The sequence below is a fragment of the Gopherus evgoodei genome, chromosome 2, assembly GCF_007399415.2.
Source record: "Gopherus evgoodei ecotype Sinaloan lineage chromosome 2, rGopEvg1_v1.p, whole genome shotgun sequence".
NCBI lineage: Eukaryota > Metazoa > Chordata > Testudines > Testudinidae > Gopherus > Gopherus evgoodei.
In genome coordinates, this window is record NC_044323.1 from 174,108,501 (window position 1) to 174,134,275 (window position 25,775).

The 25,775-nt window shown below is 42.8% G+C and overlaps 1 protein-coding gene across 5 annotated transcripts in view; it reads left to right on the forward strand.

Annotated features, from left to right (window-relative positions):
* RIPK1 (receptor interacting serine/threonine kinase 1) overlaps positions 1-25,775 on the forward strand; it is a 47,651-nt gene that overhangs the window by 20,595 nt on the left and 1,281 nt on the right. For 2 of the 5 annotated variants that reach the window (XM_030552307.1, XM_030552309.1), the window contains 7 exons: positions 3,321-3,561; positions 6,378-6,527; positions 9,723-9,799; positions 19,122-19,218; positions 20,062-20,673; positions 23,369-23,449; positions 25,420-25,572. In XM_030552307.1, the coding sequence (XP_030408167.1) occupies positions 3,321-3,561; positions 6,378-6,527; positions 9,723-9,799; positions 19,122-19,218; positions 20,062-20,673; positions 23,369-23,449; positions 25,420-25,572 (1,411 nt within the window). Of the gene's footprint in view, positions 1-3,320; positions 3,562-6,377; positions 6,528-9,722; positions 9,800-19,121; positions 19,219-20,061; positions 20,674-21,109; positions 21,435-23,368; positions 23,450-25,419; positions 25,573-25,775 lie in introns of those variants that run through there. The other 3 variants (XM_030552308.1, XM_030552310.1, XM_030552311.1) reach the window with 3 other exon arrangements.

The following is a 25,775-nucleotide window of genomic DNA, read 5'->3' on the forward strand; positions in this document are numbered from 1 at the left end:
TTTATCAAGGATTAATAAACTAGTAGTCCAGTGGGCTGTCAAATATCAAATTTTAGTAGCCCATCTTTAAAATGTGGTGGCCCACCTGCAAGTTGATCCTGAAATGTTCATTATCTCTGCCAAAACTATATGGGATGGAAAGTAGAGAGAAAATACTGACTTTAATCACTTGGTTATTTTATTCATTAATTTATCTACAAGTTATTACTTTTAGACAAATCTCAACAAACACAACTTGAGAAAAAATAGAAATCCAGAACAGCACATCAAACTGTTTTATGGCAAATATCACACCTTTGTTCCTGTCTCATATGTGTTTTCTCTTCCTGTGCTTTCCCTCTTCCTGCATTTTCCTTTTTTAACCTTTTCTTTTTTGTGTGTGCTTCCTTCCCTCTCTTCCTTACTTTTAGATGTCAGCCAGCAGCTACAGAAGAAAAGCAGTGACACAGACCTTGACAGTGTTTTGTGGGCCTGATCCAAAGCCCATTGAAGTCAACTGAAGTTTTTGTACTGACTTCAGGTGCTTTGAATCAAATCCCCTATGCATGGTGCCTGCTGCTGAATAAATCTGAGTAGGATCTGCAGCAGCCCATGTCTTTTGTCCTGTGGACATACGTCCTGTGAAGATGAACTACTGAAACAGTCTCCCCTGTCATTACTTGCAGTTAAAGGCATAGAATCATAGAATATCAGGGTTGGAAGGGACCTCAGGAGGTCATCTAGTCCAACCCCCTGCTCAAAGCAGGACCAATCCCCAGACAGATTTTTACCCCAGTTCCCTAAATGGGAATTGAAGGACTGAACTCACAACCCTGGGTTTAGTTGGCCAATGCTGTTATTTAATGAGCCTCTTGTAAGGAAAGCTCTGTTGCTTGATATATGTCACTTGTCATTAGCTCAGACTTGTCATGTCACATGAGCTAACAGCAAATGGAAAAAAAACAAAACTTTGGAACATCCTGCAGAGAGGCTAAGAGAAGCTAACTGCAGAGACACCAAATGATTACGCCCCCATCAATACTGCATATGTAATTGGATAACTAATCTTAATATTTGGTCTTGTTTACATGGATGGAACCAAACCAAGTGCTCATAATCATGTTACAGAACCCCATTAAAGCTCTGAAGCCAAATTTAGAGATGAGTCAGACCTGCTCTGAGCAGGTTGGGTTAACATGGTGGTTAAAGCAACAGCTGGTGACCAGTCTGCACAAGGTCCCCCAACATTGCTAACATCTGTAAGGACAAACCAATGTTCTAGAGAAGATTGGGCCTAGGGGAGTTAGATAGAGTCTGGATTGGTATAAGTCTCCCACAGCGTGCGTCTACCATCATCTTAGACTTGCACCTCCTTACCAACATGTAAGTTATACTCACCCATACACGTTATACATCACTTCTGAATTTGGCCTACTAGGGAGCTACAGGAAGTCTAGGGGACACAAAGTTTATTAATAGCGACTTATCTGTGATGAATTCATTCACCTAGGGCTAACACAAATCTCAACAGTATTACAATGAAACTGAAAACAATCAAAAACATTAAAATACTTACAAATAAAAATTAAAAAGGACATACACCATTAAACCATATATGATCACTGTATCACTTGCCTTTTCCTTATTTTAGCAGCTGATCATGCAAATGGAGCAACTGCTCGGCTCACAGTACATTGTCAGTTCTTAACAGTTCCTAATCTGAGAGGGCATAGAAAAAGGCATCTGGGACAAAAAACGGAAAGCCATTTTGACCTCAAGTGGCAATACAGGTTACAATGTAATAAATAATGCCCAAAACCTCATGGACAGAGGTGGTTACATTTCTCGGTGCCAGTATATCAGCTTTCTGAGTAAGCAGTCTTCATTGATTGAAAATGGAGAGCTTTCATGGCCCTCCTTAGCAAGTTATTACACAAACTATCTAAATATCTGGCATACCCAGGAGTCTTTTTAACATGGAGGAACCAAGGTGACCTATCTGAAATAGAATCACTACCATATATATTTGCTTATTAATATCTTCTGTTCTCGACCAGATTATGGATTTCACATTTTTAAACTTAAATCTAATTCTTTCCAATCCCGAGAAACCTAGAGAATGGAAATTTATGTGAAAAAGTCCTACTGAGCCGTTCTGCTAAGTCTAACCTTGACAAACACTATGGGTGCATGCTATGAATGCAAAGCCAAAAATTAATATTCCTATACTGCACTTTGGATAGAATAGAGTTCAGACCTGTCTCAACTGTAAGAACAGCTGGGGTATTATTTGGGAGACCAAGAATCTTCCTGAGAAATTTGTTCTTAATCACTTCCAGTCCCGGGGGCAGTGGGGATCATTCCATTCCCATATTCTGTGCCATTTAAAATCCAAGCGCCATACAAAATCCAAGTCTCAGAATACTCTTTAAGGCTAGTGCAATTAAGTGGCCCTCAGGAGTCCAGGAAATATGTAACACAGCTTGCACTGAATTTGAGGCCTTCTTTTGTTACTGGAATATGTTTATCCGACAAACAATTTTGTGGGAATCAGATACCCAGGTAGGAGAAAGGCCTAACTTGTTCAATACACTGCCCATTGAGCTTCCATTTATGAAACCTCTGTCTCTGACTGAAGACAGTTGCTTTAGTTTTCAAATAATCTATCAAGAGGCCCTCCCATTGACAGTATAAACCAAATGAGTTTAATAAACGCTTCAGTCCCAATGGTGTTTGAGATAGAACCGTGTTGTCTGCATAGAATAAGACAAAGTGACTCATAATTGCAGGGGTGCAAATACTGATGCCCTTTTAATGCTAAAACATAATTGATATAAAAGTTAAAAAGAAAAGGGGGCTAAGAGACAGTGTTGTTGAAACCTCTTTGTAATTGGGATTGAATTGGTTAATTCGCCTATCCTAATCTTAGCCACTGTTTATCTGTGTTGACCTCCTGCACTGGGATGAATTTCACCCTGATCTTCCATTCTCTAACATGATTATAACCCAGTTTGGTCTCATCTATATTAGCAAAGCCATGTTATGTTATAACATGGTTGGGCTATAACAGTGTCTCAACATGTTAAAATTCAATGTGTCTCAGTTGACAAAAATATTTGATTCAGGCAACAAATTCACAGAGATCTTTAAAATATGCTTTAATTGGCCCTCTTTGGTTATACTTATTGAAGAGTTTGAGTTTTCAAATAAGTCATCATTTCAATAAATATTCCCTCATATTTAACAAACCTTGAATAATATGTGAAACAATTTGCTCCATCTCTCCCCTTTATTAGCCACATCCTCCATTTTCAGTAACTCTGATTTGACCTGTTTTACAGATTGCAGATCTTGGTGTCGCCTGCTTTAAAAACTGGAGTAGACTGACCAAAGAAGAGACCAACCGGCAGAGGAAAATCAAGAGCAATTCCAAAAGCGCGTCCAGGAGCGCCGCTGGCACTCTTTTCTATATGGCCCCGGAGCACTTACGCTCAATTAACACAAAACCTGTGGAGAAGTCAGATGTTTACAGTTTTGGCATAGTGCTCTGGGCAATTTTTGCCAACAAAGAGCCATATGAAAGTAGGTCACTTGGAGAGACTCATATTGCTAAATGAGTTTGCTTTAAGGAAGCTATAAAATTAAGACTTACAGTACTTAGCACATAACATTTCAAAATGTCCTATAAACATTATGTTCTTGTCTCTACTCAAGAATAGCTCCTATTCTGCAATTGGTGACCAATAATTGGTACAGCTGCACCAGTACTTCCCTTTAAGGGTGGACAAAGACATGTAGAGGTTTGTATTGATGGAGCTAATTGAAGTTTATCCCTACTTGAAGCAGCAGTAAACCCCAGTTATCTCAGTTGGTACAAACCCTAGCTTGCTTTTGTCTATACTTAAGGATCAGCATTGATGCAGCTACAGCAATTGTTGGCCATCGATTGCTAAATTAGGGCTGTTTCCAAGTATAGACAAGGCCTAATTAATCCTCACAGTGCACCTATGTTGTTGTTGTTACCTTGGGGGGAATCTAAGGCAGATGGGTTAAGTGACTTGTCCAAGGCCATGGAAGGAGTCACTGTCCAAGGCTGGGATTAGAATTTAGAAATTCCTGACTCCCAGTCCTGTGCTTTGACCACTAGACCACTTATCTTATCAGTCTTAAGATCTATCAGAGATTTGGTGGAATCCTAGTTTGTAACGTCCATAACACACTTAAAATCAATTCAGTTACAATATAGCAGACATAGGCATATTTTACTTTTCCATACTGTTATTTGTTTCCTTTGATTAATTTCCTGTGAATGTTAGTGAGTGTTGGAAACTCAGAGCAATGCTTGGAGCAGATTAGGATTAGCCACCAAAGTACAAGCTTCCCCACATAACTCACCCAGTGGCACTCACACCTGACATGCATCATCCCTGCTATTGCAATTCTGGGTCTCATCTGATCAGAAACTGACATTTCTGCATGATGTGGATAAATAACTGCTAAGATCATATTACTTGGAGGTTCAATCACACTTTAATTCTGGCTTCCAGAGCTGAAAGCAGTACCTCTTGTTAGGAGTGTTTCTCCTAACTGACCACGTACGATAAAGCTGGTGTTAGTTTCTGAAATACCTCACTCTCAGGCACTGGTGGTGATGCTCTGTCATCCTCCTGAAATCCAAACAGACTGATTCCAAGTTTGGAGAACCATTTCCATTTTAAACCCTTGTTGTTTTCCATTTTACTTAGGCCTTGCTAGTTTAGTAAAACTCTAGAATCTGAATGAATGCCCTAGTTGGGGATGTTTACTAGTAAAATGATGGGTTTCTGCTGGATCCCCATGTGTCATAGATGCTACTAAACTTATCAGCTATTAATTCCTGTTCTATAGAACTCCCTTCCCCACTACACACCCACCACCACCACCTTTGGTTTTCTCTCTCTCCTCCTCTTCTATATACTTCTGTTGCACCAATCACATTTCACCTGGGGGATTATAACCTTCTCCTCTTGCCATGTTGATACAACACTCCACTTGACTATACTACATTACACACTGCATTAACTACCTGTTACAAACCTGTTTGTGCTGAAACTTATATCAGATACTAAATACTGGCTGGGCCAGATTTTCAAGAGGCAGATACAAGTTTTACGTGCAGCATTTGCACTTAGGCCTGGTCTGCACTTACAAGCTAGGTCAAAACAACTACTTCATTTAGGGGTGTGAAAACTCTATGTCCCTGACTGACGTAGTTATGCCAACGTAACCCTGAGTGTAGACGCAGCTATGTCGAGGGAAGAATTCTTCCATTGATGTACCAATTGTTGTTCAGGGACTCGCTGTTCCTACAGCGACAGAAAAAACTTCTGTCAAGCAGGGCCGGCGCTTGCATTTAGGCAGGCTACGCAATCGCCTAGGGCGCCAGAATTATTGGTGGGCGGCATTTTGCCGGAGGGGGCGGCAGGCGGCTCCAGTGGACCTGCTGCAGTGGTGCCTGTGGACGGTCGGCTGCTCGCGCGGCTCCGGTGGACCTCCTGCAGGCACGACTGCAGCAGCTCCACCAGAGCCGCGGGAGCAGCCGACTGTCCACAGGCATAACAGCAGCAGCTCCACTGGAGCCGCGGCACCAGCGCGCGGGGCAGCGAAATTGCCGTGTGCCTAGGGCGCTCAAACCCCTAGCACTGGTCCTGCTGTCAAGGTAGGCTGCACCCACGCTATAGGGTTATGTTGCTACAGCTATGCAGACATAGTTATGGTGGTATAGTCTCTGAAATGTAGACATACTCAGAGTGTTACGTGCACTAATCTTGCATTTGCTCACTGGTAACCTACTTCTTAGTTATGCTAAGTTCTGCCACTCCTGGCCTGGAAGGTGCCAGAGAAACCCCTAGGAGAATCCTTCCAGTGCAGTGAGCCTCCACTGGCAGAGAGCTGGCTTAAGGGATACTTGCCAGACTTACTCCCAGCCCCTGGCACAGACGGCCATGGGAAGCAGAGCAGAAGTTGGAGCAGGCTAAGGGCCTGGTCGCCAACTAGGCCCCTGACCAGCTCTGGAATACAGGTACAGTTAGATGGCTTAAAACTGCCTTTGAGGCCAAATCCCTGTTTTTACTCCAAGCACTAGAACAAAGCAACTGAAAATCAGGCCCGAGGGAAGTTCAATTCCGTAACTCTAACTCCTGTTGAGTAGGAGATACTCATGCAAGTAACTGAACTCACAGTAAGTACTACTCATCACGAGTGAGGGTTTCAGAGTCAGATCCATAGAGTAAGTATTTTCATGTGCCAGCAGATTTGTGGATCTAAATGAGGCACTTTCTTTGCCGTTTCTAGGAGATGACCTTTCATGGTAGCAAAACCCTGTGATTTGGAGTCTGATCTGAGGTTTTGTTTTTCAGATGCTATAAATGAAACACACATTTGCTTTGGCATCATGAATGGGAACAGGCCAAATACAGAAGATATTAAAGACAATTGTCCAAAGGAAATTATCGACTTAATGAAGCACTGTTGGCAACAAGAGACAGAAAATCGGCCAACCTTTTCAGGTAAAATACTGCTTCAGGATTATTTTTGTCTGGACATATCCAATGTTTTAAAAAATATGGCAAAATGAGCTTAATTCTTTCAGAAAGGTCATGATTTTTGTTTGTAACAGGCTTGTGTCTCTTAGATTTCTTTTCAAAATAAAAATTAATCTCTTCAAACACACAAGTCAAGTCCATGAACATAAGAACGGCCATACTGGGTCAGACCAAAGGTCCATCAAGCCCAGTGTCCTGTCCTCCGACAGTGGCCAATGGCAGGTGCCCCAAAGGGAATGAACAGACAGGTTATCAAGTGATCCATGCCCTGTCACCCAATCCCAGCTTCTGGCAAACAGAGGCTAGGGACAACATTCCTGCCCATCCTGGCTAATAGCCATTGATGGACCTATCTTCCATGAATCTATCTAGCTCCCTTTTGAACCCTGTTACAGTATTGGCCATCCCAACACCCTCTGGCAAGGAGTTCCAGAGGCTGACAGTCCATTGCATGAAAAAATACTTTCTTGTGTTTGTTTTAAACCTATTACGTATTAATTTCATTTGATGGCCCCTTGTTCTTGTATTATGAGAAGGAGTAAATAACACTTCCTTATTTACTTTCTGTATACCACTCATGATTTTATAGACCTCTATCATATCCCCCCTTAGTCGCCTCTTTTCCAAGCTGAAAAGTCCCAGTCTTACTAATCTCTCCTCTTTTGGAAGCTGTTCTATACCCTTAATAATTTTTGTTGCCCTTTTCTGAACCTTTTCCAATTTCAATATATCATTTTTGAGATGGGGTGACCATATCTGCATACAATATTCAAGGTGTGGTCATACCATAGATTTATATAGAGGCAATATGATATTTTCTGTCTTATCTGTCTCTTTCTTGAGGATTGCCAACATTCTGTTTGCTTTTTTGACTGCCGCGGCACATTGAGTGGATGATTTCAGAGAACTATCCACAGTGACTCCACGATCTCTTTCTTGAGTGGTAACAGCTAATTTAGACCCCATCATATATGTATAGTTAAGATTATGTTTTCCAATGTGCATTACTTTGTATTTATCAACATTAAATTTCATCTGCCATTTTGTTGTTCAGTCACCCCGTTTTGTGAGATCCTTTTGTAGCTCTTTGCAATCTGCCTGGGACTTAACTATCTTGAGTAGTTTTGTATCATCTGCAAATTTTGCCACCTCACTGTTTACCTCTTTTTCCAAATCGTTTATGAATATGTTAAATAGGACTGGGCATAGTACAGATCCCGGGGGGACACCACTATTTACCTCTCTCTGTTCTGAAAACTGACCTACCCTTCGTTTCCTATCTTTTAACCAATTACCAATCCATGAAAGAACCTTCCCTCTTATCCCATGACTGCTTATTTTACTTAAGAGCCTTTGGTGAGGGACCTTGTCAAAGGCTTTCTGAAAATCTAAAGACACTACATTCACTGTATCTCCTTTGTCCACATGCTTGTTGACCCCCTCAAAGAATTCTAGTAGATTGGTGAGGCATGATTTCCCTTTACTAAAACCATGTTGACACTTCCTAAACAAATTATGTTCATCTATATGTCTGACAATATTGTTCTTTATGATCGTTTCAACCAGTTTGCCCGGTACTGAAGTCAGGCTTACAGGCCTGTAATTGCCGGGATCACCTCTGGAGCCCTTTTTAAAAATGGGCATCGCATTAGCTATCCTCCAGTCATCTGACCTGAATTCTGAATAAACTGTGGACCACATTCTCTGTAGATATACATTGGCATAGCTTCATTGACTTCAGTGGAGCTTTGCCAATTTACCCCAGCTGAAAATCCATCACCCTGTTTTCATCATAGGATAACCCTTCTCTTTAATGTCACAAAAAGCGTGATATTGGGAGACACTCACCACTTCATAGGACTGGCCCTGAGTAATTCAGCCTTCCAAGATTTGGCTCAATAAACTGTCTCAGACATAACTTTCTCCAGACTACTATCTTGAGCTATGTAATAGCCATTGGGTATAACTAGCTAATTCTCTTCCAATAGGACCAGTAAGTGGATTTGGAATGATGCTTCTAGCTTTTCAGCAGGTAAAAACTGCTGCTCTTCCTTCCTTGCTCTCAATACGCTGGTGACTAAAACAAAAAAAGAAACACTGGTGCATGTAAAAGTGTTGGTTCTAGGCAGTAGCACTGATACTGCAGGCAGCTGTTTGGTATGCAGTGTGCATAAGTTTAAAAGTTCACCACACAAATATGCACACCTGCATTTTTTTTTTTAGCTCTTTAGTACCTTGTTAGGGGCCTACTTGCTATCCCATTCTCAACCCTGCATATTCTGCTGCTAGTACAGCAGGTCTATATGAGTACTGTGCTTCAGTGTCTCCCCATCAGTAAAATGGGGATAATAAGAAAACACTTTTCAGAGAAAGTAAGTAGTACTATAAAGCTGTTATGAGCAGACCACTCATGGAGCAAGGGACTCCATTTGGGATATAGTTTGTATATGAGGTGCTTTGTAGATTTTGACTGCCCATGGCATAGGTGAGATGAAGGGGATGGATGAGGATGAGGGAGAAGGCTTCTCCCTCTTTTTGCATGTCCTTCAAAAGGACCAGTCCCAAATTGCAGTCCTTGTGCTTGGGGGAGCACAGAAACCTGCTCCCTCCATGCACCCTAGAGGGGGTATCTCAAAGAATAGGGGTCCATTACACCGCTGATTGCATGCAAAGGGCGTATACTGTGGGTGCCACCTGGTATCCAGAGCTCCCCGGCTCAGGCCAGTGATTATATACCAGAGTTTGGCCCTAAAGCTGGATAGAATTGTATCTTTGTCTTGCTAAGACACTACAGGAGCTTAGAACATAGGAAGCAAAGCATAATGCTGTTGAAAGAACCTGGCTGTCACTCCTTGTCTTTGTAGTCACCTGTCTTAAAGTCACAGCCTGTGCGGGCTTTGCAGTTGTGTTGATAGGTGTTTATTAAATAGCCCAATGCAACTGAGTGTATGCAATACTTAAGTGAACAAGAATTCAGTTATTACATTCTTTTTTAAGACTAAATCAGCTCCGCTAACATTGCTTTAATTTTTATGAGCCCACTCCTGTTATACACTTATATAACTAACTGGTTAATGTTTTGGTGAAAGTGAGCTAAGCAGCACAGTCATTTATATTTGCTATTTAAAACTACTTTCCCCAAATCTTCCTTTCCTGCAGAAATTAGTCAGAAATATAAGCCATTTTACTGTGAGCAACTAGAAAAAGATGTTGAAGATGACTTGAGAAAGATAAAGGTAAGTAGCATCCCAGCTGCTTCCTAGCGTAACTTGTAAGTAAAACACACACAGACATACAGGGCCAGATTCTAACACCCTTACTCACACTAAGTAATACTATGTTCAATAAGCACTCCCAGTGATTCCAATAGGTCTGCTTGTGGAGTAGGGCTACTCAGTGTGAGTATGGGTAGCAGGTAAAAAAGCCCTGTGAGCTAGATTTTGATTGCCAGTGAGTAGAACTTTCCTCCATTAGAAATCCTGCTGAAATCATATTTACATTAGTTTTGTACTGGTGTTACTGCACTGACATGAATGGAAATCAAAAGAGACAATTTGTCAAGCAAGCTACTATTCAACATGAGTTAAAGTGACAGAATCTGGTTCACAGTTTATGAAGTGTCATTGCTGAGTTTTTCAAATACATACAGTTTACTATGTGTTTATATAGTACCTAGCACAGAGAGGCCTGAACCTGGTTGAGACCGCTAAGCATTACTGTAATCAAAATTTAAAAAAAAAAAATCAGGAAATTTAAAGTTTTGAGTCCTCTCTCAGCTGTAACTTGGTTCCCTGTTCCTCCTATTGGATGTAGCTTGCAAACTGTTGTGCAGAAGGATGCTTTCCTGATTTGAAATAATAATGAAAGGCAAGTTACTTCCTGGCAAATGTTTTGGGCCAGACTGTGGCGCCCTTAGTCACACTGGAAAACATTTACTCATTGGAGTAGTCCTACTGACATTAAGGGCCTGATGCTGTGGCTGAACCCTGAAATGAAAGTACCACTTATATGAAGGTGACAAGAACTGCATCCCCAATATTTTAAACTAATAAGTGAAAGTGTCCCTATGGTGCCGCTGTTCTGCTATACAGCCTTGTTTTGTCAGGTGCTTTCCCCTCTCCCTGAAATTGCAGGATGGGGAATTAAAACATTTCTGATTTGGGAAATCCAGGCAGTGACTTTGAAGGTGTGTCCAGTATTCTTTGGCAAGATAGCAACACTTTGCAAAATAAAGTTGACAGAACAGACAAATATTCTTCTGGAACTGATTCTACCACCCATACTAATTCTGAGTAGTAAATATTTTATATTATGGGGCTTTTGGGTGCTACCAATCAGGATCGTCCTGGGCTCTGCACAAGCACAAAAGAGACAATCCCTGCCCTCAGTGGCTGAAGTCTAAAGGCAGAAAGAGACCAGGGGTAGGAGATATGGATATAACATACAAGCTAATGAATATGGTTAAGTAACAAAGCTGTACCAATAAGTTTTGTAGCTTTTCACTGTTTGATTTTTGAGTAGCACTTTTCTCTGCAAATAGTCTCTTTGAAATAAGACAAAAGTGGAGTATGCTGTACTCTTTACCAATGGGACTTTTCCTGGAGCAGGGTAATACACAGTTACATAAGCAGGGTGTCAGAATTGGGCCCTAACAAAAGGCCAAAATGAAGTTTTGAACTTTGAACACCTGGGATCAAGATATGTTTCCTGGAAGAGATTGTTGGTTTTTAATTTGTGTATAAGACTTCCTGGTAAGACAGTGACTAATGACTTTCTGAGAAGTGCAAGTAAGAGCAACAGGTCAAATCCAGAAGTCCTAAAACTGCACTTGACTTCAAGTTTTACTTGAGTAAGGACATCAAAAAGGCATGAATGGCTAGAACATCAAAATGCCAGGGTAAAGATGATTATTCCTTGAGCGATGTGAAATGAAGACAAGGGTTTGCAAAGGTAAAAGTGCAGTGAAACACTAAACTATTCTTTCCAGAGATCTTCATCAAGCTCCCTGTCCCCATATCCCACATATAAACTGTGGTCAGAACAAGGCCATAGCTGTGGATTATTTTTTTCCAGTTAAGCTCTACATGTAAATACATAAAATAGGGCATGATTCTGCTACCTACCTTAAGCAGTATCTTACTGTCATAAACAGATAGCTAAGGGTTAATGTCTCTTTCACCTGAAACACCTGACCAGAGAACCAATCAGGAAACCGGATTTTTTTTCAACTTTGGGTGGAGGGAATTGTGTGTCTGAGTCTTTTGTCTGTCTGCCTGCTGTCTCTGAGCTTTGGAGAAGTAGCTCTGTTTTCTAATCTTCTGTTTCTAAGTGTAAGGACAAAGAGATCAGATAGTAAGTTATATGGTTTCTTTTCTTTGGTATTTGCATGAATATAAGTGCTGGAGTGCTTTGATTTGTATTCTTTTTGAATAAGGCTGTTTATTCAATATTCTTTTAAGCAATTGACCCTGTGTTGTATCATCTTAATACAGAGAGAACATTGGTATTTTTTCTTTCTTTTTATATAAAGCTTTCTTTTAAGACCTGTTGGAGTTTTTCTTTACTTCAGGGAAATTGAGTCTGTACTCACCAGGGAATTGGTGGGAGGAAGAAATCAGGGGAGGTCTGTGTGTGTTGAATTGGCTAACCTGATTTTGCATTCCCTCTGGGGAATAGGAAAGTCCTTTTTGTTCCCAGGACTGGGGAACGGAGAGGGGGAATCACTCTGTGTAGTTTCACAGAGCTTGTGTCTGTGTATCTCTCCAGGAGCACCTGGAGGGGGGAAGGGAAACAGGATTATTTCCCTTTGTTGTGAGACTCAAGGGATTTGGGTCTTGGGGTCCCCAGGGAAGGTTTTTCAGGGGGACCAGAGTGCCCCAAAACACTCTAATTTTTTGGGTGGTGGCAGCAAGTACCAGGTCCAAGCTGGTAACTAAGCTTGGAGGCTTTCATGCTAACCCCCATATTTTGGACGCTAAGGTCCAAATCTGGGAATAAGGTTATAACATGAGTGGCAGCGGTTGGGAGATAGACAGAATCCAGAAGCCAGTAGGAATATTATATTTTTCTTTTCTCTGCTAACAGCTTTTTAGCAGAGAGAAACAATTGGTTTTAAAAGGGAACCAGAGAGAATTTTTTTTTTCTGCTCTATCTGGCAGTTTGTGGCTTGCATAATAAGCAAGAAGCCATTACCAAACTGTTAAGGGTCTTTTGTCATGCAATAGCCCTCCCATTAGGAGGCAAGTACCAGCACTTATATGCATGCAAATAAAGTGGTTTTTCTGGTTTCCCTTCATTGAACATTAGCTAGAGAGAGAAAAGGAAAAAAGCACTGTTGCTAGGCAAACTTCAGGAGGCAACAGAGAGCCTGAAGTTCAGAAGAGAAACACCGGAGGGCACCCCAACACAAGAAAACAGGAATCATGACTTCTAAGGCAAAAATTGAGGCCGAAGGGCAATTCAAAGACGCTGAACACAGGCGACAAATGGAAATGAAAGAAAGAGAAGAACAGATCAGAGAGGCCGCCTACCAAAGAGAACAGGCAGCCTTCCAAAGAGAACAGGCAGCCCAAGAGGCAGCACACAAAAGAAAACTAGAAGAAGAAGAGGTAGCCTACCGAAGGAAACAAGCAGAAGATGAGTTGGCCCACAGAAGAAAGCAAGAAGAAGAAGAGGCGGCCCACCGCCGAGACATGGAAAAACAACAAAAACAAATGGAAAAAGAAAATGAAGAGAAGGAAAAACAGAGAAAACATGAACTGGATTTGGCAAAAGCTGGGCTGCATGTGCCAGCCAACCCTAACAACCCGGCGCCAATTATTGCTCCACAGCACAGGAAATTTCCCACCTACAAGGCAGGTGATGACACCGAGGCCTTCTTGGAAAATTTTGAAAGAGCTTGTCTTGGGTACAGCATCCCCGAAGACCAGTACATGGTAGAATTAAGGCCACAACTCAGTGGACCTTTAGCAGAGGTGGCAGCTGAAATGCCTAAGCTGCAAATGAACGACTATAAACTTTTTCAAACCAAGGCCAGATACAGGATGGGGATAACCCCAGATCATGCCCGTCGGCGCTTCAGAACCCAAAAATGGAAACCAGAGGTGTCATTTCCCAAACACGCCTACTACATTGCAAAAAACTATGAGGCCTGGCTAACAGGAAACAACATTCAAACCTTGGAAGAACTGAACCTCCTCATACAAATGGAGCAGTTCTTGGATGGTGTTCCTGAAGACATCACACGGTACATACAAGATAGAAATCCCAAAGATATCGCTGAGGCGGGGGAGATTGGAGCCAAATGGATGGAACTGGCAGAAAGCAAGAAAGCTACTGTCAAGGGGAACGATTACCCCAGGGGGCACACAGACCATAAACCCTACAACCGAGGACAGCCAAAGACCCCACATACCACCCAAGTAAAGCCACAGATACCCTACCCTTCAACCTCACCAGTCTCCAGTAACTCACCTCGGCCCAGTGACCCATCAGATGGAAGATGCTTTAAGTGTAATGAACTGGGACATATCAAGGCCAGCTGTCCAAAGAACACCATGCGAGTGCAATTCATTACACCACCATCACACCAAAGATCCCCAGGCCCGGATGCCTCTCAAATACCCGTGGAGCGAAGGGAAAATTTGAGAGTGGGCGGAAAGAAGGTTACTGCGTGGAGAGACACGGGGGCACAAGTGTCAGCTATCCACCAATCCTTCGTTGACCCCAAATTCATCAACCCAAAGGCCAAAGTTACAATTTACCCCTTCATGTCACAAGCTGTAGACTTGCCTACAGCTCAACTGCCTGTCCAGTACAAAGGCTGGTCAGGAATGTGGACTTTTGCAGTCTATGACAATTATCCTATCCCCATGCTACTGGGGGAAGACTTGGCCAACCAGGTGAGGCGGGCCAAGAGAGTGGGAATGGTTACCCGTAGCCAAACCAGGCAAGCTTCCAGACCCATTCCTGTTCCTGAGCCGTCCACAGAGGCCCCGTCTGTGTTACCAGAGACCCAGACAGAGGTAGTGGACCCGGATTCCATGCCTACCACTGAAACAGCCACAGCATCTCCAGTCCCAGGCCCGGAACTGGAACAGCAACCAGCACCAGCAAGTGCAACCACATCTTCAACCTCAACGCCAGAGGGCGCCAGCGAGCCAGAACTGGCAGAAGCAACAGACAGCCATACCCAAAAGGCTCAGCCAGAGCCTGAAATACCCTCAGGTGCACCAGCGGAGAGCGGTTCACCAGCAACGGAAACAACCCCATCACCTACATCGCTTCCAGAGGGACCAAGCCCAAGTCCACAGTCTGAGGAAGAACTGGTGACCCCAGCCTCAAGGGAACAGTTCCAGGCTGAGCAGGAAGCAGATAACAGCCTTCAGAAAGCTTGGGCAGCGGCACGGAGCACCCCACCGCCTCTCAGCTCTTCTAATCGAACCCGGTTTATTATAGACCAAGGACTTTTATACAAGGAAATTCTTTCTGGTGGACACCGGGAAGAATGGCAGCCGCAAAAACAGTTGGTGGTTCCAACTAAGTACCGGGGGAAGCTCTTAAGCTTAGCCCATGATCATCCCAGTGGCCATGCTGGGGTGAACCAAACCAAGGACCGGTTGGGGAAGTCCTTCCACTGGGAGGGGATGGGCAAGGATGTTGCCAAGTATGTCCGGTCTTGTGAGGTATGCCAAAGAGTGGGTAAGCCTCAAGATCAGGTCAAGGCCCCTCTCCAGCCACTCCCCATAATTGAGGTCCCCTTTCAGCGAGTAGCTGTGGATATTCTGGGCCCTTTTCCAAAAAAGACGCCCAGAGGAAAGCAGTACGTACTAACTTTAGTAGACTTTGCTACCCGATGGCCAGAAGCAGTAGCTCTAGGCAACACCAGGGCTAACACTGTGTGCCTGGCCCTAACAGACATCTTTGCCAGGGTAGGTTGGCCCTCTGACATCCTTACAGATTCAGGGTCTAATTTCCTGGCAGGGACCATGGAAAAACTGTGGGAAACTCATGGGGTGAATCACTTGGTTGCCACCCCGTACCACCATCAAACCAATGGCCTGGTGGAAAGGTTCAATGCAACTTTGGGGGCCATGATACGAAAATTCATCAACGAATTCTCCAATAATTGGGACCTAGTGTTGCAGCAGTTGCTGTTTGCCTACAGGGCTGTACCACATCCCAGTTTAGGGTTTTCACCATTTGAACTTGTGTATGGTCACGAGGTTAAGGGGCCATTACAGTTGGTGAAGCAGCAATGGGAGGGGTTTACGCCTTCTCCAGGAACTAACATTCTGGACTTTGTAAGCAACCTACAAAGCACCCTCCGACACTCTTTAGCCCTTGCTAGAGAGAACCTAAAGGATGCTCAGAAAGAGCAAAAGGCCTGGTATGACAGACATGCCAGGGAACGTTCCTTCAAGGTAGGAGACCAGGTTATGGTCTTGAAGGCGCAACAGGCCCATAAAATGGAAGCATCATGGGAAGGGCCATTCACAGTCCAAGAGCGCCTGGGAAATGTAAACTACCTCATAGCATTTCCCAATTCCCCACTAAAGCCTAAAGTGTACCATGTTAATTCTCTCAAGACTTTCTATTCCAGAGACTTACAGGTTTGTCAGTTTACTGTCCAGGGAGATGATGCTGAGTGGCCTGACGGTGTCTACTACGACGGGAAAAAAGACGGTGGCGTGGAAGAGGTGAACCTCTCAACCACCCTGGAACGTCTGCAGCGGCAACAAATCAAGGAGCTGTGCACTAGCTTCGCCCCATTGTTCTCAGCCACCCCAGGACGGACTGAACGGGCATACCACTCCATTGATACAGGTAATGCTCACCCAATCAGAACCCCACCCTACCGGGTGTCTCCTCATGCCCAAGCTGCTATAGAACGGGAGATCCAGAACATGCTACAGATGGGTATAATCCGCTCATCTACCAGTGCATGGGCATCTCCAGTGGTTCTAGTACCCAAACCAGATGGGGAAATACGCTTTTGCGTGGACTACCGTAAGCTAAATGCGGTAACTCGTCCGGACAACTATCCAATGCCACGCACTGATGAGCTATTGGAGAAGTTGGGACGTGCCCAGTTCATCTCTACAATAGACTTAACCAAGGGGTACTGGCAAGTACCGCTAGATGAACCTGCCAAGGAGAGGTCAGCATTCGTCACCCATGCGGGGGTGTATGAATTCAATGTCCTTCCTTTCGGCCTTCGAAATGCACCCGCCACCTTCCAGAGGCTGGTAGACGGTCTACTAGCTGGACTGGGAGAATTTGCAGTTGCCTACCTCGATGATGTGGCCATTTTTTCAGACTCCTGGCCCGAACACCTACTACACCTGGAAAAGGTCTTTGAGCGCATCAGGCAGGCAGGACTAACTGTTAAGGCCAAAAAGTGTCAAATAGGCCAAAACAGAGTGACTTACCTGGGGCACCAGGTGGGTCGAAGAACCATAAACCCCCTACAGGCCAAGGTGGATGCTATCCAAAAGTGGCCTGTCCCAAGGTCAAAGAAACAGGTCCAATCCTTCTTAGGCTTGGCTGGATACTACAGGCGATTTGTACCACACTACAGCCAAATCGCTGCCCCATTGACCGACCTAACCAAAAAGACCCAGCCAAATGCCGTTAAGTGGACTAATGAGTGTCAAAAGGCCTTTACCCAGCTTAAGGCGATGCTCATGTCTGACCCTGTGCTCAGGGCCCCGGACTTTGACAAGCCATTCCTAGTAACCACAGATGCATCTGAGCGTGGTATAGGAGCAGTGCTCATGCAGGAAGCAACAGATCACAACTTCCATCCTGTCGTGTTTCTCAGCAAGAAACTGTCTGAGAGGGAAAGTCACTGGTCAGTCAGTGAAAAGGAATGCTATGCCATTGTGTACGCCCTGGAAAAGCTACGCCCATATGTTTGGGGACGGCGGTTCAAACTACAAACTGACCATGCTGCACTAAAGTGGCTTCATACTGCCAAGGGGAACAACAAGAAACTTCTTCGTTGGAGTTTAGCTCTCCAAGATTTTGATTTTGACATTCAACACATCACAGGAGCTTCTAACAAAGTTGCTGATGCACTCTCCCGTGAGAGTTTCCCAGAATCCAGTAGTTAAAAAGTGTTCTTAACATGTAAAGTCTGTTAGTTATATACTTAGTAGTATATGTAAAGGTGCATGTGTTGTATTGATCTGTTTATTTTCAAGTTCTAGAAGGAAATTGCCGCCAGTGAGCTTCCCCACTGTCTGCAATTTGGGGGGGCGTGTCATAAACAGATAGCTAAGGGTTAATGTCTCTTTCACCTGAAACACCTGACCAGAGAACCAATCAGGAAACCGGATTTTTTTTCAACTTTGGGTGGAGGGAATTGTGTGTCTGAGTCTTTTGTCTGTCTGCCTGCTGTCTCTGAGCTTTGGAGAAGTAGCTCTGTTTTCTAATCTTCTGTTTCTAAGTGTAAGGACAAAGAGATCAGATAGTAAGTTATATGGTTTCTTTTCTTTGGTATTTGCATGAATATAAGTGCTGGAGTGCTTTGATTTGTATTCTTTTTGAATAAGGCTGTTTATTCAATATTCTTTTAAGCAATTGACCCTGTGTTGTATCATCTTAATACAGAGAGAACATTGGTATTTTTTCTTTCTTTTTTATATAAAGCTTTCTTTTAAGACCTGTTGGAGTTTTTCTTTACTTCAGGGAAATTGAGTCTGTACTCACCAGGGAATTGGTGGGAGGAAGAAATCAGGGGAGGTCTGTGTGTGTTGAATTGGCTAACCTGATTTTGCATTCCCTCTGGGGAATAGGAAAGTCCTTTTTGTTCCCAGGACTGGGGAACGGAGAGGGGGAATCACTCTGTGTAGTTTCACAGAGCTTGTGTCTGTGTATCTCTCCAGGAGCACCTGGAGGGGGGAAGGGAAACAGGATTATTTCCCTTTGTTGTGAGACTCAAGGGATTTGGGTCTTGGGGTCCCCAGGGAAGGTTTTCAGGGGGACCAGAGTGCCCCAAAACACTCTAATTTTTTGGGTGGTGGCAGCAAGTACCAGGTCCAAGCTGGTAACTAAGCTTGGAGGCTTTCATGCTAACCCCCATATTTTGGACGCTAAGGTCCAAATCTGGGAATAAGGTTATAACACTTACTCTGCAAGCAATCCTGTAGATTGCAATGTGATAAGACTGACCTGTAGGTACAGCCCTGAGCTGGGAGCAGCACAGTGAGTCACTGTCTAGTCCAATGGGATTAGCTCATGGACTAAGGTAGTAGTCACTGTGAGTAAGGGCACAGATTGGCCAGATCAGAGAATCATGCCCTATATTTACATAGTAATCATTCCTGCCTTCCTTGAAAGCAGACACTGCTTGTCTGTAAACTTAACCTCACTAGTAAGCAAGCCCTGCAGAGCAATGTTCGTGATCCACCAGCATTCTACCAAGAAAGAACATGAGATGTGTGCAAGCTGTTCACTTGGGCCAGTCACTGTGGGGATGCATTAGGCTTCTACAGTAAAGATGCTTCCTTTGCTTAAACTTGCATGTGCTGCATGATATTTTTTTCCTGTGTACAGAAAGCGTACCCTGGGCCAACTGAACTTGTGAAAAGGATGCAGTCCCTTCAGATAGACTCTGTCGCAGAATCTCCAAATAACAGACATGCACAAACAGGTGATTATTACATCACTTCATAACACTTTATTTCATATTGCCTGCTTAGGGCAAAATTGGGGACAAATAAAATTGATTCATTATTATTAAAAGCTGTAACAAACAGACCCAGTTGTTCAGAACTCGGGAGAGAATCTGAAGCACTGAATAAAAAGATCAGATTTATCTGCCGTTCTAAAATGCAAGTCATAAAAACACTATCTCGATCACTATTTTCAGGCTCTACCATTTGGGGAAAAAAAGGCTAATTTGAGATTTCTGTGATAGGACCATTGAAAGAAACATGACTTTTAGTGCTGTATAAAGTAGCACCTACAGTGAAATTCTGAGTCTGATTCTCTACTATCTCTCTCCAATTTTCTGCAGTATAATTCCATTGGAAGTAAATTAGTGAACCAGGCCCTCTAAAGTCCAAAACCTTTCATTTTTCCCTTCTTGGCCTGATGTGTTGTGTTGTATTGTATTTCTGTGCCATGTTCTGCTTAGACGTGGCTGCAGTTTAATGGTGCTTGAAACATTAACTGTCCCTATACATACTGTCTGTAGGATCCGGTCTTGTAGCAATGAAGTCACTGAGCTTTTGCCATTGATTTCAGTATGGTCAGACCCACAGTTTATAAAGAAGTCTGTGATCATTATAGATGAAAAGGTCTTAAGTAAAATGTAAAATACAGTATTTTCTAGAAGAGATTACCTTTGGTTACATGTTATGAATTATTTAGCTGTTTTTAATATAAAAATGCTAGACTATACCATGGTGTTGTTGAGATGTAATTAAAAACTATAGTTGTATCTTTGCATTATGGGATAATTCAAGTATTCAATTTCCCTTCCATGCTGCAGATCAGCCCAATTCCCTACATAGCTCTCAGGGTCTCATGACTGGCAATGTGGATGAAGCCATGTTTGCTCCCTTTCCAGCGAACCAGCCTGTCGAGACCTGTGAGTCCTCCTTTGAGGCCTCTATTAGCCTAGAAAGAAAATTGCAGGATGAATTAAATTATCATAAGCATGGCAGCCGGATGGATAATTCAGAAAGCCAACCTCTGGTATACAGTGCTGAAGAGAGAGAGGAGGAAAGAAGACGAAGGGTATCCTTTGATCCATTTGCAACTCCACCTGCTGCTCCACAGATGAATGAATTATATCTGAAAGCTGAAAGCACAGAATCAAAAGCCAGTCCCTATAGTAACATGACCAATTACAGTCATTTACAACCACCACCACCACCAGCAGCTGCAGCAACTCCAATATGGGAAAATGTACCATACAATCCAAATATTACGTATGGGACAAGGCCTATAGATCCGATAACAAGATCTACAGAGGATCTCTATGGATCAAATTCAGCCAATACATTTAGTCTGAATAAACCCCCTGTGCCTGAATCTGGCCTACACCAGCAGCCACAAGCATCCACACCATGGTTTCCAAAAAGCCCGAATACAGAGACAGGTAGGTGAGATATTGTCTTATTACTTTTTTGTCTAAAACACAAGCAGTACTCCTTTTGTCATCTTCCAGAAGTAAGATGGCCACTGATCATTTTGTAGGTCACATACCAACAAACAGCTGATTTCTTACTCTCAGGCTGTGGTGCTGGTAGCAAAGGCTTTCCTTTAGACATATGATGGTCCACTGCTCTTTGTTTTCCTGATACTTTTATATCACTTCAGTTCATTAAAATGCTGTGAGCTTGATTCTCCTCTCATGTTTGTTTTCAGTGGTGTAACTCCATTGACTTCAATTGAGTTACTCCTGATTTACATCAGTGTAAGAGAGAGAAGAAGCAAGCTACTGACTGCATGCTATTATCCAGTTGGTGCTGCTGGGGAGTGCAGAATTTTGCAGAAATTAACTTTGTGCATGCAGAATTTCCTTTCCCCCACAGAAATGGGCTGCAGTGCTGCTAGCCACCACGAGGGGCCACTGGATTCAGCAGAGTCCAGCTTACACATAGAAGACACTGCTGTGGAGAGGAGGAGGAAGCTAGAGGGTTCCTGGCAGCTGCAGTCTCCAGCATGACCTGAGGGAAGGAGAGGGCAGTGTGTAGGAAACTGTGTGCAAGCCTGAGACCAAGCATCGGGCTGTTTCTCGCTCTGGATCCCTGGGCTCCGGGGAAGGAAGGGGACAGGTGTCTGGGCAAGGGGGGGCCTGTAGCTGGGCTCTGGAGAGGGACAGGGTATGGGTATCTGGGCTGGGGGAGGGCCGTGGTGAGGCTCTGGGGAGGAGGGGGTTGGGTTGTATTAGCTGGGGGGCCCACAGCTGGGCTCTGTGCGGGAGGGGTTGTGAGTGTCTGCCCCCCAGCTGGGCTCGGGGGTGGGGTGGGCAGAGAAACAGGAACTGGGTTGTCATAGGGGTTTCTTTAACTCTCTACTCCTGGGGGAATTTTTGTGTGTCTGTATTGTTACAGACATACTTGCTGACAGGTATTTCAAAATAAATTATCAAAATAATTGAAACTGGCATGATTATGTAGTGTTATTTTGACAAATAAAATTTGCAAAATTTTAAAATATTGTGCGCAGAATTTTTATTTTTTTGGCACAGAATGCCCCCAGGAGTAAGTTGGGCAGCTAAATAACTAATGAACTCTCCCAACCCATCGAGGGTGAAAGAATCATAAACAAGAACAATCACCAGATTGTGCTAGAAGCAAATGGTAGTTGTTTTTAGATTCACAAAGGTGTGTGAAATGAGTCAGAATCTTACTGCAGGTCAATTGCAGCACAGAAACTGTTAAAGTGAGGATTTTTTGGAACCTTTCAGACAATGAATCTTTTCCGGCTCTGGTGGCTTGATTGGGTAGAGCAATGCTATACCAGATGAAAGATCCATGTTCATAAGTGACTCTGAATTCAAGCCAACAGGAAGCTGATACTCTTAGCTGTACAGAGAGCAGGTTATATCTAATGCTGCTATGGCAATGCCTCTCAGCAATTGCTGGTGAGGTATGTATCCTCAGGAACAGAAGGCTATGGAGCGGGAGAAGGGAGAGAATATTGAGAGTTTAGCAAAAATAAACAAAAACAAACAGGTCAATAACGATGTGTTCAGTTGAGTTTCTCCCAAACCAGTTAGGAAAAGGACAAGGTATTATACAGATTAATCATCTCACCCTTGATGCTGGATTTTCCGGATATGGCATTCCTTTTCAGCACTTAACACTAAGAAACCACAAGGTACCACATAGTTGACAGAGAGAATGCAAAAAAATGCTGTATGGAGAGTCTGCAATGGCTGTCTATATCAATATATTGATTGAGAGGAGTTTGTCAGAGCTGTGACTGTCACATCTGCAGGTGGAAATTGTAACTCTCAAAATCACTAATAAAGTTAAATATTTGGATAGAAAGAAAAGAAATGCAGAAGGGATTATTGGGAAGCAGCATGATATAGTGGAGAAAATACCAGACTATGAGCATGGCCACCCAGAGATTTGGTGCATGGTAAGTCAGGATGTGAATGTACAGCACACTAGCCTGCTGTGGCCTAAATTGCCCTATGGACGCTGCTGCCTCGTGCTAAAAATTCCATGCTTAGTGTTTCAAGCAGCAGTAAGTCAAAGTTCACTACAGAAGTTGTGCATGGCAGCAGGGTTCACAGGGTGACTTAGGGCATGGCATGCTAATGTGCTGTACTTTCATACCCTGGCTTGCAGCACACTAAGGCTCCATATAGGGAAGCCCTGAGAATCAGATGACCTGCCAGCTCTTCTGTTTACTTGTTGTGTTACCTTAGGCTGGAATTTTCAAATTTGTGTACCTAAAATTAGACTCTAATATCTAGACTCTAATCCTGCACTGGAATCTGCTAGCAAAAGGAATTGTTACATCTGTGTGGAATCCCATTGGTCACACTGGCACTTTGCCAGTGTCTATGCAGGGTCTATGCTAGAGGATCTTGACACAGAATAAGGTTGTTACGCACTTCATTAAGCTATGATGTGTTTAATTAAATATACTTTTATTGGATTTATTAAAAAGCTTCTTAGCTTTTTGGGTAACAGCACCTTTTCCCCGCTCTATATTAGGAGCATTAACTATGTTCTTATACTCTTATAAATATTACAACAGTTTTGAAGTACCTGTGCCTTTAGGTTTTTGATTACCAAATACTTTTGGCATTTGTGTGTTTTGTAATTATTCAGGCAAAACGGAATCCAGTCCTTTTAAGAAGGGGAATTTTGCATATACTCCTACTACACCTGTACAACACAAAATAAGCACAGGTAAATTTTGTACCAGTGATATTTCCTAACAACTAACACCATATGCATGCTAACCTGATTTCAAAAAATTTTGACCAGCTTTACTAAAAAGTGAAACTGAAATCTCTATCTCTAAAAACTGTTAATGAGATACATCTCATTGTTTTACAAGGTATCTTTAAGCACTATGTAGATATGTTATAAAGTACAGAGATATGAAGTGTCATGGCTCTGAGAGACAAGCTGCATGATTTTCCAGGGTTTTACAGAACTGTGAAATCATGAATTCATACCTGGATTCACTTCGAGAAGTGAAACTATAAGCCAAATCTGAGTCTTCAAAAGCTTCATTTTTCACTTGTATTTAGGCTTTGTTCAATAAAGCATTTTTGACGAAAAATGAAGCTGTTGAAGTAGTTAACCAACCACAAATGTGTTTATTGCTACTAGGGATGTAAAAGGTTAATCGGTTAACTGGTAAGAATTAGTCTTACTGGTTAACCCGCCTTAACCATTAACTCCAGGTTGGCCTACTAGTCACAGCAGCCCCATGCCGGCTGGCCACCCAGCCGACCCCAGCAGCCCCGCGCTGGCCGGAATGGGCCCAGCTGCACCAGCAGATTGAACCCAGCCATTTAATTGGTTAACCATTTAAATGACATATTTTTAATCATTTAAACGGTTAACTTTTTAAACAGTATTTACATCCCCAATTGCTACATATTCACCAACGGCAGGGACATTATTCTTTAATTTTATATTTATCACTGTTACTGATATTGATTAAAAATTATGTATATGGAAATGTAAATTTATGTGGCACTTTACAAACTGAATATAACTGTGGTTTTCAATAAGGTATGCAGATGTTACTCTGGATACACACAGGAAGCAGATCTGAAGGGGCCATTTATACATAGCCATTTTTCAGAGCAGGAATACCATTTTATTGTCAATTCTGAACAACAGAAAATTGTTCAACCTTGCTTTGCAGTCTTCTCACTCATGGAATGCTCATAGGACAATTTATAATACATTTAGCTAAGTATCTTCCAGGAACTATTGTCATGATATAAAATGAACTAATGTGGTCTCCCCCTCATCTCTTATCTTGATTACGATAAGCATCTCTGTTACAGTAGGAAGGGACTGTGCCATTTTGAACTTCCTGATCTTTATGCCCTTAGAATCTCAGCCATGCCTATTCAGAAATTTAGTAATCTATTGTGCCTCCAAGGTACAGCCCCTCAAGAGGGGACAGTACAGAGACACAGTAACCATGGGAGAGCACCTAGAAGCTTTCTGCCCAGGAGTTCTCTAGCGCGCAAGAGTTGTACATTTGCAGATTCACAGAACACAGCATGCTTCTCCCCAAGAGCCAGTCCTGCTGTAATGGCCAGTGCATAGGTGAAAGTGAAGCCATATAAAGATAAGGTTCTGTATATATTAAATCTGATACATGTAATATTAAATCTAGTAACTATTTCACAACAGATTTGGGGCCTGATCCTCAACTGATACAAATCAGTGTAGCACAACTGAAGTCAGGAACTCAGAACTCCCCATCTCTCTTAACCTTCCTTCCCACCCCCCATACCCTGCACTTACTTTTTTTTTAAAGGAACATCGCCACCACTTTGAAATTTTGAGATTGACTTTCATCTTTCACCCAGTGAATTGTATCTCTGAACTGTATCACCTATTCAATTCAGAATGCAAGTTCCTAGGGGCAGGGACTGTGACTTCCTCTGTTTGTGAAACCCAAAGCACATGGAGAGCACCCAGTACAGAAGTGTCATGAATTAATAATGAAAAAGTTCTTGCAGTGGCCAAAGTAAGGCCATTTCTAATTTAAATACAAAATAATCATCATGGCTGTATTTGGTTTAAATACAAAATAAATTATTCTTCCTTACGCTTGCCATTGTATATCTTGAATTCTAAACTGCATGTACTTGATTATATATCAGTCTTAAACTGCCTTTACACAGATGAAAATGCAAAATACACCATATATAACAGTACCGGAATTCAAATTGGAGCCTACAATCACATGGAGATTGAAGAACAGAATCTATACGTAAGCAGTGTTCCAGTCAACACGCAAAACACTTATGCACATTATGAAAATATGGGTATATTTGGTAAGAGCAATCTCTCTCCTTTCTTTTATAATGTTCCTCTTTACAATCAGCTCTCTGTTCCTTGTGCACCCCGCCCCTTAGTCCCTGCTCGCCTCACTCTTGAGGCACAATCTGAAGGCTAACAGTCTCTTTCTGAGAACCATCTTTAGTGAATGTACAGTGCATCTTGCTCCCTGTTGTAATCAGAAGTTAGACCTTTTGGG